The sequence below is a fragment of the Lygodium microphyllum genome, chromosome 23, assembly GCF_053477565.2.
Source record: "Lygodium microphyllum isolate KBCC chromosome 23, Lygodium_microphyllum_v1.1.10, whole genome shotgun sequence".
NCBI classification, from domain to species: Eukaryota; Viridiplantae; Streptophyta; class Polypodiopsida; order Schizaeales; family Lygodiaceae; genus Lygodium; species Lygodium microphyllum.
In genome coordinates this window covers 102,203,128-102,215,910 of record NC_141157.1, presented here as the reverse complement: position 1 = coordinate 102,215,910, position 12,783 = coordinate 102,203,128, and the positions used below count along the sequence as shown (strand labels likewise).

The 12,783-nt window shown below is 39.5% G+C and overlaps 1 protein-coding gene across 1 annotated transcript; it reads right to left on the bottom strand.

The window, feature by feature from the left end:
* Nucleotides 1–7,899: 7,899 nt before the first annotated feature.
* Nucleotides 7,900–10,653, bottom strand: LOC148016549 (mitochondrial phosphate carrier protein 3, mitochondrial-like). The gene is made up of 6 exons (XM_087663937.1): nucleotides 10,122–10,653; nucleotides 9,185–9,546; nucleotides 9,061–9,104; nucleotides 8,685–8,899; nucleotides 8,459–8,583; nucleotides 7,900–8,328 (listed from the first exon to the last, which is right to left on the bottom strand). Exons 1-6 carry the CDS (start codon nucleotides 10,455–10,457, stop codon nucleotides 8,298–8,300), a joined length of 1,113 nt encoding a protein of 370 aa, XP_087520063.1. The 5' UTR covers nucleotides 10,458–10,653; the 3' UTR covers nucleotides 7,900–8,297.
* Between the last annotated feature and the right edge of the window lie 2,130 nt (nucleotides 10,654–12,783).

The window sequence follows — 12,783 nt, the reverse complement described above, 5'->3', positions numbered from 1 at the left end:
TTGCGAAAGTGTGAAAGCTCCACAAGTCGCAGATTTGTTTAATGATCATGTGTTTAGGTTGCATGGTCTACCTACATCCATTGTATCTGATAGGAATGTCAGGTTTACTGGTCATTTTTGGCATCATGTCTTTGGTCATTTAAATGTATCTTTAAACATGTCAAGTGGTGATCACCCAAAAACAAATGGTCAAACAGAAAGAGTTGATCACATACTAGAAGACATGTTGAGAGCATATGTATCTGATAAACAAACAGATTGGGATACACATTTGTCTTTGTTAGAATTTGCGTATAACAGACCTCATAAGGCGACAGGTTTGTCTCCTTTTGAAATAAATTATGGAATGAATCCAAGTTTTCCTAGTACAATAAGGTCAGATGGGAAATGCCAACTGCGGCAGAATTTCTTACTAGCATACAGGCTAATATTAAAATTGCTCAAGCCAAGTTACATCAAGCTATTGATAGGACTAAGCATTTTGCAGATAATGTGATTCATTGTGTGTGATTGATGCATTACAATAATCCATCCTTTCAGTACCCGCATCCAATGTATATATTCCGCTAGTATGTGTGTGCGTTTCTGTTTGGATGCATGGTGTGTGTGTGTTAGAAAAATATGAAAAACTGATGCCAAATGACATTATCAAGCTGATAATTTCAATGATGATCTCTAAGAAAAGTGCAGGGAATTGTGGAATCAAAGGAAGCTATGTTGAAGCCGACATTTAAGCTATGAAGATATAGGTTACACGAGAACAAGGTGGACATAATATGCGGGACAAATCATTTTTGAAGAAGATACATCATCACTACATGCCATGGAGAAGAAGGGTTCATATGCCTTTGCCTTTGATGGGAGGAATCTCCGCAGCTGTCTCAAAGACTGCATCCCCATAGAACGTGTCAATCCAGCAAATTCCAAAATTTACCAATTAAAAAGAAGGTTCACGAGAACAATATCCACATGTCTTGGTAAGAGATTTGACAGATGAGGTTCATGGCTTGAGAAAGGAATTAATCCTCAACAAAAAGATCTGGTCACCTTTTAAAGTTAGTTATGGTGTTGAAGACAAAATTAAATGTGGACTTTCCACATGGCACACACAGTCAACAGAGAGTGAGCTCAAGGAGTGGATATTTAAATTAGGAGAAAAAGTTTTTCTCGAAGTATCAGCCAAGTCGTCTAGATACTGGCAAATGTCCAAAGTTATCTCCAATATATTGTGGACCGTGGAAAATTATTCAGAAGATAAGTGATGTAGCTTACCGATTGAAACTTCCTCCCGAATGCCATGTTCATCTAATGTTTCATGTTAGCAAATTAAGGAAGTATATATCACGTGATGATAATCTAATTGATGGTATGGTACATTTGCATGAACAAGATTCAGTTGTTGACCATGGTCCAGACAAGATACTAGATCGCAGAGAGAAACAGTTGCGTAATCGTACTCTCCACGAGTATCTAGTTGCCTGGAAGAGTCTAGAAGTTACTGATGCTACATGGGAATTAGAAGCTCTGATTCAACAACACTTCTCATTACTAATCATTGAGGACAATGATTTTTTGGAAGGGGGAGAGAATGTTAGACATAATAACCTTTAGCCATGCAAGTAGCCCAAGTCGGCCATTAATTAGTGTGTCCCAGACAAGGGCAAGAAGTGCCAAGGTCCGAAGCTCGAGGGATGCCCTCATATTTCTTGCTAAATTGGGCAGGACTTGTCTATCTGGGAACACCAGTCGGGTGCACCATGAAAATAGGCCCTAAAGACCCGATTAGAAGGTGGAAAGAGGGTATATTTGGTTGGAAGGTGAGTAAAACACATAAGAAATTTTCTTCTCTCTCTCACACCAATGTTCTTTGCCATTATCACAAAATCAATACAAAACAAGTTATCTATAACCTTTCACTACTCTACTTTCAATGCCTCTACAAGCATTATCCAAGAAAGAGTAAAAGAATGTAAGAGCTTCTCACCCATTGCTTGCTTGCTCAAATCCTTGCTTCTCCTTCACTTCAACCTTCAAAACAAACCACTTTGTGATGCCGCTCTAATACCATGTAAAAAATCATGTAGTGGAGACTTATTGTAACTACTACACCAAACACACATTGTACACACACGAGAAAGCTCACTCAAGAACACAAAAAGAGAGATGAAGATCAAAACAGTTTATTCCTCATTTCTTCTTCTTTTACACACAATACAATGTATACAAGGTATAGATAAGATACAATATAAAGAAAAGTGACCTACTAAGTCAAATAGTATATAATTGACTATACTAATTAACTGACACTATAACTACGCCAATTATAAGTAGATACAACAATCCAAATATAATAAGTCACTAGCCATGTAAGAGTCATAATGGCCATTGACATGCTAAGTATAGACATGCAAATCCATCTAACCATGTAGTCCATCATGAATGTCAACCCGTATTAAGCTTGTCATCTCAACACATATACGTATACATTACAAGTGGCGAGCGCTCATCAGAATCACTTTATTCTTTATTCTTTCAATGAGTATTGAATAAGAGAAGGCTAGTCACACTTTATGGCTATTGGAGTTTCTACATACTCTCTCTCTCTCTCTCTCTCTCTCTCTCTCTCTCTCTCTCTCCCCACCATGGCTCTTGCTTCCAATTGTATACTTCCACTCAAGTTCTCTTTTAAAAAGTATAACTATTTGTAAGGGGTCAATATATCTTAGATTAGTCTACATTATCATGAGAATTTTTAGACCTAGTGACATGGGTCAAGAACATTGATCCACATTTACATGTTAGACCTGAACCTATATGTTTAATAATGTTAAAAATCCACCACATAAGTTTAAGTTGTATTCATTTAAAATACATTAAGTTACACACTACACATGATTTACTAGCTTTTGTAACACCAATATAGCATATGTGAAACACGTGTGCATTGAGGTCTATACGTCTATGCACATTTGTGAGAGTGTGAAAGTATTAGAATAAAAAAGGCCTCGTGAAAGGAAGAAAGTTAGGGAATGGTTCAATTTACTATATGTTTTCTTACTTTAGGCTTTACAATAGAAGCCTTTAAGACAAATAACGAGAAATACTCAAACAAAAATTGGTAAGGAATAACAAGAGTGAAAGAGAAATAACGAGGGGAGATCAAATTTCCATCTACTTTAAAACCTGCCATGCTTACGTTTTGTATCATTACATTATCCAATGCCTTGCTCTGGCCTCATTGCCTCAAAATGTGTATCATTACATTATCCAATGCCTTGCTCTGGCCTCATTGCCTCAAAATGATTGAATCAATCCTAGAGGCTTTTCTCTATAGATAAGTGCAATTTAAGTCTATATACATGCACACAAAGTTTGGTGGTTTGACCATCAACAAAATATTTGCAAACACTATGTGGTGAGAGACCTAAGGTCACATAAAAGCATTATCCATGTGAAAGACCTTTCACTCATAACAAACTTTAGCGCGCACACACACACACACACACACACACACCCACACACACACACACACACACACACACACACATATATATATATATATATATATCTCTCTCTCTCTCTCAACTTTCATGATTTCCATCATAATGAAATACACATGTTTACTCTTTGATAGATATCCACATGTTTACTAAGAATCTCAAGTTATATTGCATAAATTTGTTTGATTTTTTTTTTTCGTTATAATCTTCTTCTTCATTACAAGTGTCACATGCTAGCTTGGTTCAAGCAACGAAATTAAGTTACCTAATGGTACAAGCTTTATTTTTTAAAAGATCTACTTCCATCCAGTTTAATAGAAAACTAATGGTATAAGATTCTTTTTTCAAGCCCTATTTCCATTTCATTTAACACATTCACATAAAGTTACAGAATTTTACTTCTTAGAAAATTTAAGGGTGTTATTTCACGATGAGAAAAACTAGCATGTTGTTTTGAGCTATGAATTTGGCACACGATCCAAATATTTCCTAGGTTTTCTCTATACTGAAGCCATATTTCCAAGGTTTTCTCTATACTAAAGCTATAGCAACAATTATCAAGAGCTACATTGTGAAAATTTGGCAAAGAATAACAAGACACAATTGTAACCAACAATATAGCAACAATGCTGCTAATAATATTTTTGACCAATACTTTGGACAATGTAATAAGACTATTAACAATGTAGATAATGCAATAAGACATTGTTTGGTAGAGAAGGATAGCTATGGTTACCAAGTACAAGTGATGGCCTAATCCCCAAACCCAAAACTAAAACTAAAAAGCTCATAAACACAAACAATATTAAGAGTGTGGGACACACTTGGCACCAATCTATACTCTCAATAGAATATCTCTATTGTGTTTCAATATCTACACTACCACTCCCACAATCCTCCTCTTTGGCCACATCAAATAATATTCTCTCTTTAGGCTACATAAATCTCAAGAAATCCTTTGGTAGATAGATGCTACATGGCATGGAGAATATCTCTTATTCACAATTTACCTTAAAATAAGGGTAAGCAATAAGATGGAGTCCAAATTCCTGTCAATAGGTGATCCATCGATCAAACCTAGAAGATCCCACTGATGAAGTTATATTATACAAACAGATGTACATTTCATCTTACCTATTCCTCCAAAAGTTAACAGTTGGCCCGAAAGAGATTGGCTTTGCAACTGTTTACAACAAATGTAGCAACCAAAAATTTACACCTTTGCTAACCAAAAGCTTTTCTCACAAGTTAATGAAGAGCCTCGTGTGAGCTTGCATACTTTAACACATTGCTATGTTGGGTATCAAATGCTGAAGATATTCTTTAATTGCATCTTTTCCCTCTTCCAACTTTACTTTGTTTTTTCTTCAATTAGAAGAGATTATCTAGAAATCAAGCATTCTTTATTTTGGCCTCTTGTGATGAGAGTGACAGTAGCTATATTGGTGTTTATATTCAAAGGTAGTAAGGGGAACAGGCTGACCACTTTCATTGGACCTTTTTTTATCCCAAAGATTTACTCTCCCTCTTACTATGTTTTAGTAAAGCAACATAAATAGGTGCCATCATTGATCTACTAGGGTGATGTTCAATCTTTGTGATGTTCTTTCATTGCATACAGTATCAATGTATAACGATCTTCTATTACACTCGAATATACCATAGAATTCAAGATAGAATGCACTAAAACTACCCATGTACACCTTTTCATAAAAGAATGCTGTAATGTCCATATTCACTTAGTATCATGTTAGAAACCAACCTTCAATAGAATAACATAATTAAGCATTGAGCGACCAACCTTCCATAGAAGAACATAATTAAGCATCGAGCAAAGCAAAATATTCAGTAGATGCCAATGGGATCATACTTCAAATGGAGCTCTGCTTCTCCAACAGCATATGAAAACATCTACTCATCCGAAACATTCCAAAAATGCTGGACTGGATTGCCTTAAGCAACACATGATTATTATGTGTTTATATACACTTGTATGTTATTGTTCTATACATATCAAATGAATTAGACAGTTGTCTTAGCATGTCAAAGCATATGATTTCATAGCTACAACTAGGCAGAGGTAACTACTAAATTATATTTGTATGAATAGATGACAGACGCACTTATTTAGGCAATATTGAACCTTTTCATCTACGTCATTCAAAAAGGCATGCGATACTTAGGCCTAGGCACACAAGAGATGGCGTAAGAAAGGGCACAGGGGTGTATGGTTTGTGGAAGCATTTGATAAGCTGAACGAGAAGTGAATTGCTTGTGTGGAGGCATTTGATAAGCTGAACGCAAAGTGAATTGTCTCAACCCACTCAAAAATGGGTAGCCTTGGCCCCTTCAGACGAAGGTGGTAGATGGTAAGGTTTAAAAGGTCTTTGAGCCCAAGCCACTCAAATATGTGGTAAGCATGTGATTAGCTAAAGTAAAAGTGAATTGCCTCAAGAGCAACTCGAAAATGGGTAATCACTCAACCTCACAATTTCCCACCCACAAAGGGGCCCATTGCTGCCCGTCAATTGTATGGCACAAATGTTGGGAGGCTATTTGTCCACATCCACAAGTTTGATTCACGTTGACCCAAAAAAGACCATTTATCTTGCGTGCTGACATATTCCAAGCCATCACAAACGTGAAAAAAGTAAAAAGCAGTAGCCAAATAGCAGCAGATTAGATGACTAACCTTTTAAACGAGTTAGTGGCAACCACTTCCCAACACACTTGTCTAGACACCTTAGCACTTTCCAAGCCAGTATGCAGTATGCTACCACAAAATTGAGTACAGTACTTCATACACCGTGCACTCCTAGTTCGAAGCATATATATTCCCACCAATTAACAATACATCCCACAACATTTGTGATCAATCCTGGTAACCCAGATTGGCTTGATTGACTTCTTAGTAATTCCATGTATTGTTGATCCTGATCCATGTAGCAATATTAGCTAAGTACACTGATTTAAATCCCTAACTGAGACAAAGTCTGTTGCCACATTTTAGGAACTTTAACCTACCAAGTCAGCTGAAAAGTTAGAAGATTCCCTTACCATCTTCATTATCTGCATACATCGAGTGACAGTTCTTTACAAATTTCTTATTTGCACATTTACAAATAACATGAAAAGTTCAAATGCTGGGCAGCCAACACTTTTGATTTCTAAATAGACTCCAGAATTTTTCGTGAACCACCTCTTGCAATAAGGCCATACCATCCAGAGAATAGTTGTGAAACATAGAACTATGGAACAAGTTCTTTCGAACAAGCATCATTAACTACTAGGGCACCACAAAAACTTCCCAAATAGACTCAAAAAACTATCCTAGATATCTTTTGGAACAAGGCAGTACCATCCATCAAGAACTAGAACCATGGGACAAGATTTTTCAACCAGCATTGTAAACTGCTAGGGCACAGAGACTTCACAAGTTCGACAATTTGTTATACCAAATGAATAAACAATGGAAATACATGATTCTTGATACGTCAACTGTATGAACTGTTAGAGATCGTAACATGCTTCAAAACCTCAGTTGCTCTACATATACTTGATATATCAACTGTATTAGAACTGTTACAGCTTGCAACACGTTTCCTGATCATTTTCTCCAATTCAATGCCTTGGTTTTAACTTCAGACTATTCACTATCTCGTTTAAACAATGCAGACCAGTCAAATTTTAAAATTGCATCCAAAGGCAGTACTAATGAAGATTGCAGTAACTCCCAAAGGCAGTGCTAATGAAGGTTACAGTAGCTCCCACTATTTTGCTCAAGCAATGGTTGTCCACTGCAGTGTCCAATGCCTTACAATGGCTCAATAATAATGTCCCGTGTAGTGTCCAAGGCCTAGGGTACAGGTTAAAGCAACAGAAACAAGACTGCCAATGCAGTTATGTCCATATCAGGAAAACGTAATACCTTAATTGGTCAACTTAGGGGTTCCACTTTGGTTACAGAATGCATTGACAGGAAATTGTAAGAACTCCCCACAATGGAGTCCAATGTCCAATGCCGAACAACAGAAACTTACATGACTGATGCAGTTGTGTCCACATCAGGAAACTGCAACCCCTTCATTGGTCAACTTAAAGTTCCACTCTGAGGTCACAGAATGCAAGCTAAGGAATTTCTAGGAACTCCCACTATACGGCCCTGCAATCCCGGGTTCAGTTTCCAAAGCCTTGAGTGCAAGTAAAGAGCAACAGAAACTACACTGCTGGGAGCAACAGACAATTACAACACAGCTGACGCAGTTATGTCTTTATCAGGAGGATGCAATACCTTAATTGGTCAATTTACCTCTTACGACTTAAGCAAAGTAGTTCAAACAAGAATGATGGGAACTTCTACCAAGATTAATCTTTGAACAACATAATGAAAATCTAAAGAGGCAGACAAAAAATGAACAATCTCATTAACAAAACAGGGTCCTTCCAGATTGTCAATAGCTTTAAATCACTTATCTCGGAGCAGCTCTCTTTATTCTGAAAACTACGGCCTGCAGCAGCAACTGGCTGCTGTTTATCTGCATCTGAAGGTACATATAGAAAATGGCAAAATTGTGTGTCGAATTGAGCTAAAACCAAGCACTAGAGCCCCACTTCTCAAGACACAAGTCTTCTAGAAGACTTAGTACGTAGATAACAAGGCTGTGCCCTTAAGAGGACACAAAAGCTCATTATGGTTTGTGGCAAATGCTTAGCAATAGTTCCTGGAGACTCTGCTCAAAAATTGAATGAGCATAACACTTCAAATTTCAGATACATTCAGAACTGCCAGTGTATATTTTACTTCTTGGCAACACCACCAGTTGTTGGCCTGCATAATTTCAACAAACAACAAAATGATTGGTTGCAAACTGCTATAATTCCATTACTTCTCTATACCATGTCATAAGATCACCACACAGACAATTAGTATCAAAAATAGTGCCAGTGAAGAGACTTACAGTCCAACAAAAACCTTGAAGGCATCATAAATGCCCCACTGGGCTCCTGTCAAAGTTCCAATCATTACAATTCGAAGGGGAAGGCCTCGAGTGAACAATGCAGGGACTCCCATTTTTTTAATGGCCTTCACAAATGCAAACATACAAGCATTAGCAATTCACATCATAATAAACACATCCTTGATCAGACTCATCAATGGGGCAGTGAATGCATATCTAGACATACATCACCAACAGTGGCACCCTTAGAGTTGTTTAGGAAAGACACAAGATTGTCAGCTGGATGTGAGACGATGGCACAGAAAACTCCTGCAATGTAGCCACCAGCAAAGCTAACTGCAAGCTGTGTAGGTTTTGAGCACTCTTCTTTGGGAATAGGCACAACATTCTTATACAGCAGCTCAACCGTTTTCTCAAAGCATGCAAACTTCATCATAGTGTCTGCACATTGGAACGATCAAAAGCAATTGTTGAGAACATCCAATGGCTAATAACTTTGAAACCATGGAAACAGCATTGTATCTGCACAAGTATAGATCAAGAACAATTGTTGAGACCATCCAAAAGACTATTAACTTGGAAACCAAGGACATGGCACTCACATGGAATCTGGCGACCCCATAGTGGAACAAGACCCTTGTAAAGGCTGCCAAGACGATCCCAGTAAGCAATGACCTAAAGCATAAGCATGGAAAACACTAAGCGAATTTTCATACAGCATAATACCCTGGGTAGCCCTCGGATGCAACAAACTTGGGAAATCCATCAGCCAAGCCTCTGGCAAAACCTGGCTGGGTTTGAACTCGAACTTTCACAGCTTCAAAAGGACATAAAGCAATGTCAGCAATGAATTCTGCAGAAGCTGATCCCGCCAGGTAAATAAGGGTCTTGTACTTCTCAGCGTTCTCTGGCCCAGCCAAATCAGTATAGTACTTCTTAAAGTACTCGTAGAAACCAAACTTGCACGCCCCTTGAGCACTGTATCCCAAGAGAGTTGGCACCCATCCCTTGAAAAATCCCTTGAATCCCTGTTCCTTAAGCAAGACACCAAAGCCACTGCCAATGCTCTTGTACTTGACTGGATCTATCTGTAAAACGAGAGCAGCATTCACGATCGTTATGGGTAGCAGATACAAACGCTTCTAAATTAAAATCCCGTGGGGAATTTCCTGATGCATTTGCAATTTTTTCAACTACAATTTTGGCTTTCCTTGAACTCTGGAAGGTTTTAATGAACAATTAGCAACTTCTACATCAAATCTCACGTCCTTCTGAATGTCGAATGACAAAATGCAAAAAAATCAAGAGATCTGAAATCACAACACAGATAAGCAACCAGTTGCATTGACAATCGGATAGATCAAAGCAAAATAATTTCACTGAATTGCATTATTGCCACAGCCATTGGCATCAGAAATGCTGCTCAAAGCTCAAAATCGATGTAGTCACGTGAATGATTGAGCTCTGTTGCAACGTCCAAATGGGAATAGTGCATTGCATACATGATATGCGACAAGTTCTTGCGCTATCAAGGGACCACATTTAAAAGCTGTTAATGATCACAACATTAGAGATCTTTACGTAACATGCTGCAAGTGCTTACGCTCTCAACAGACCAGATTTAACAACTTGTCTAACATCACAACGGTAAAATTTTACGAACCTGCATGTTGCACTTCACCAAATCAAGGGGGGTGACAGCCATGTGAGTGAGGCCACAGCTGAGGATGCCACCAACAGTACAGGCAGCATAGAACTGCGGGGAGTACATCTCGATCTTGCGGGACTCATTGGGAGCGGGGATGGGGAAGGTGGAAGGGCGAGGGTCTGCGGCGGGGGGCAGGCGAGGAGGGGCGAGATCCAGGGGACGAGAGAGCTGCTGCTGCGGCTGCAACATCGAGCGGCCGTAAGAGAAGGCGGAGGACGGCGAGCCATAGGAGTACAAGCTGGCCGGGAGGAGGGAGCGCTGCTGCTGGCGCGGCTGGGACGAGGGTGCCATGGCCGCGAGGGGAACGGCGATGGCGGGGAGCGGGGGGCGAACCCAAGGTGCGGGGAAACCCTAGCTATGGGGGAAACCCTAGGCCGCCAGAGAGAGAGAGGAACAGAGAGAGAGACACGCACACAGAGCGAGCGAGAGCGAGAGCGAGAGAGCACACGATCAAGAATCAAGAAAGAAAAAAGCAACGAGGGCAAGGAAGAGGACGGGCAGAAGAGGGCGCCGCTTTCAATGGTCCCTCGCAATTTGGCACCGCTTCTTTCGGTCGACCCGGGCCCAGGCTCCACACGTGCCCCATCTATTCGCCCATATGAATGGGCACCGTCGCTCTCGCCACCTGTCGCTCGATCGTTGGAAGCCCTTAGGGCTCTCCTCCCTTCTCGGAACGAACCAGTCAAATTTTGTTTGGACTCCTTAAAAACAAATGAAATGAAATGAAATGCTCTTTCACACGAACCCACTCCACACATCTTGCTATATAGCAAACCTTCGAAATATTGCAAAGCCTCATAGCCCAGGCAATTGATGTTGCAGTGTGGTGAGTTTATCCACTTTAACCAATGTTCAACTAAGATGGGTTAACTCCACAAACAAACTCACATGAAGGGCTAAGTAGACTAGCCCAAAACATCTATTTTGGGATAGCTTTTTCTTTCTCACTCATAAAAGACCTCCAAGTGATGAACATTTCTAATTCAACCAACTGATTAACAATGAACGTGAGTTTTCCCTGTGGTGACTTTGGTTGAATTGCAAAGCAATCGCCACATCCAAAAAGTGCTTTCCCCGCTACATCGACCCCACCAAGGCCACATGTCCTCCATAGAAATGGAGTGATAGTGGGGGGAAACTCAACCCCCACCCAAACCACCACCCATGTCACAAGGCGCTAAAATTAACTATAATTGCCAAATAGAATAGATAGAAGAATGCTCCACGATTGGAGATGACTACCAAATGATCAAAACATATACAGGGGCACCTCTAGTGTTGTGCACAAGAGGTTGAGTGCATGGTGGGTTGCAATATCATGGTGAGAGGTGAATGTGATAGCAATGCAAAGGTTGGCTAGTCACACTAAACATAAGTGGGTAGTTTGACTTGACTTACTATCCATGCAATACGAATTATTTGCTGCCCATAGCCCACCTATATGACATAAACTACCCTAGTAATATTCTTTGATACCATGTGGCTAGGGAATCTCGCCTCCAAACCCTTGCTTAAGAACACCTTGTTGGGGTTAATGTCTTGAACTCCATCACATGGGTCTTTGATCAGTCACCACCTAATGCAAAGCACCTTAAGTTTATACTCAACTCTTTCCTAGTTTGAGCCATTCATCAATTTCACCTTGACCATCTCATAAACATTTGGTCTACAAGGCTAAGACCTCTTCCATTGTCTAACTTAGGAATTCTACCAAAGCCCAACACAGTGTCACCACATTTGGGGGACTTTATAACATTGGGAACTCAACTAAGAGGTGGGCATTTGAGTAACCTCCCATAGACAAAGGAACTTTAGAGTTGGGGCAATGGAAGGATTCAAGGTTGTGCTTCTTAATACTCTTTCATGTATTGAATTTATTGATTGTTTGGAAGCCCATAACTTGTAATAAATTAGGGGATAAATTGTGATATGAGGGGTGGTTCAAGCCCCCTCTTCATCTATTGACAAGGACTACCCTTCATCTATATAAGCATGCCTTGGGAAGCCTAAAGAGCTCATATATTCTTATTAAATATATGCTCGCAATTGTAGTGATTCAACAAATTGTTGCTTTGGAGCCTTATTATGGTGAAGTTGCCTTCTTGTCATATGATCTCTAAATGGAAGCAGGCTATTGAAGAACATCCTCTTTAGAAAGGCTTTGAAGAATATGTTTTTCATCTTTTTTTGTCTTGTACATGTATCTGAAGTGTTCAAAGGCACACACATGCACACACACACACCCACACACACACACGCACAGATTTCATCACATAGAGTAAGCAGCTCTTGTATTATCTCTTTCTTCTTATTTCAGAGATAGTCACACACACTTTCCAAGTAGCCTAATATATCTTTTTTCTAAGTAGGTCAAACCACACCCCTATTAACTCCATCTAAGTCATAACCCGACTTATTCAGTGATGCACACATGCTAGAGATAGCTACACACCTAGATGTCATGTCAGGCATACATGCAACTTGAGCTTGAAGTCTCAACACTCCCCCTCAAGCTCAAGATAGTAGTTGTACACTGAGTAGCTATCTAAAGTGAGCGAACTTATCTTTACCTAAGGACTTGGTAAAGATATCTGCTACTTGCTTATCTATCTTCACA

Coding starts and splice junctions, on each gene's coding strand:
- LOC148016549 (XM_087663937.1), bottom strand. CDS start 10,457: ATGGCACCCTCGTCCCAGCCGCGCCAGCAGCAGCGCTCCCTCCTCCCG. Junction 9,547..10,121: donor TGGTGAAGTGCAACATGCAG/GTTCGTAAAATT, acceptor CTCGTTTTACAG/ATAGATCCAGTCAAGTACAA. Junction 8,329..8,458: donor TTCAAGGTTTTTGTTGGACT/GTAAGTCTCTTC, acceptor GAAATTATGCAG/GCCAACAACTGGTGGTGTTG.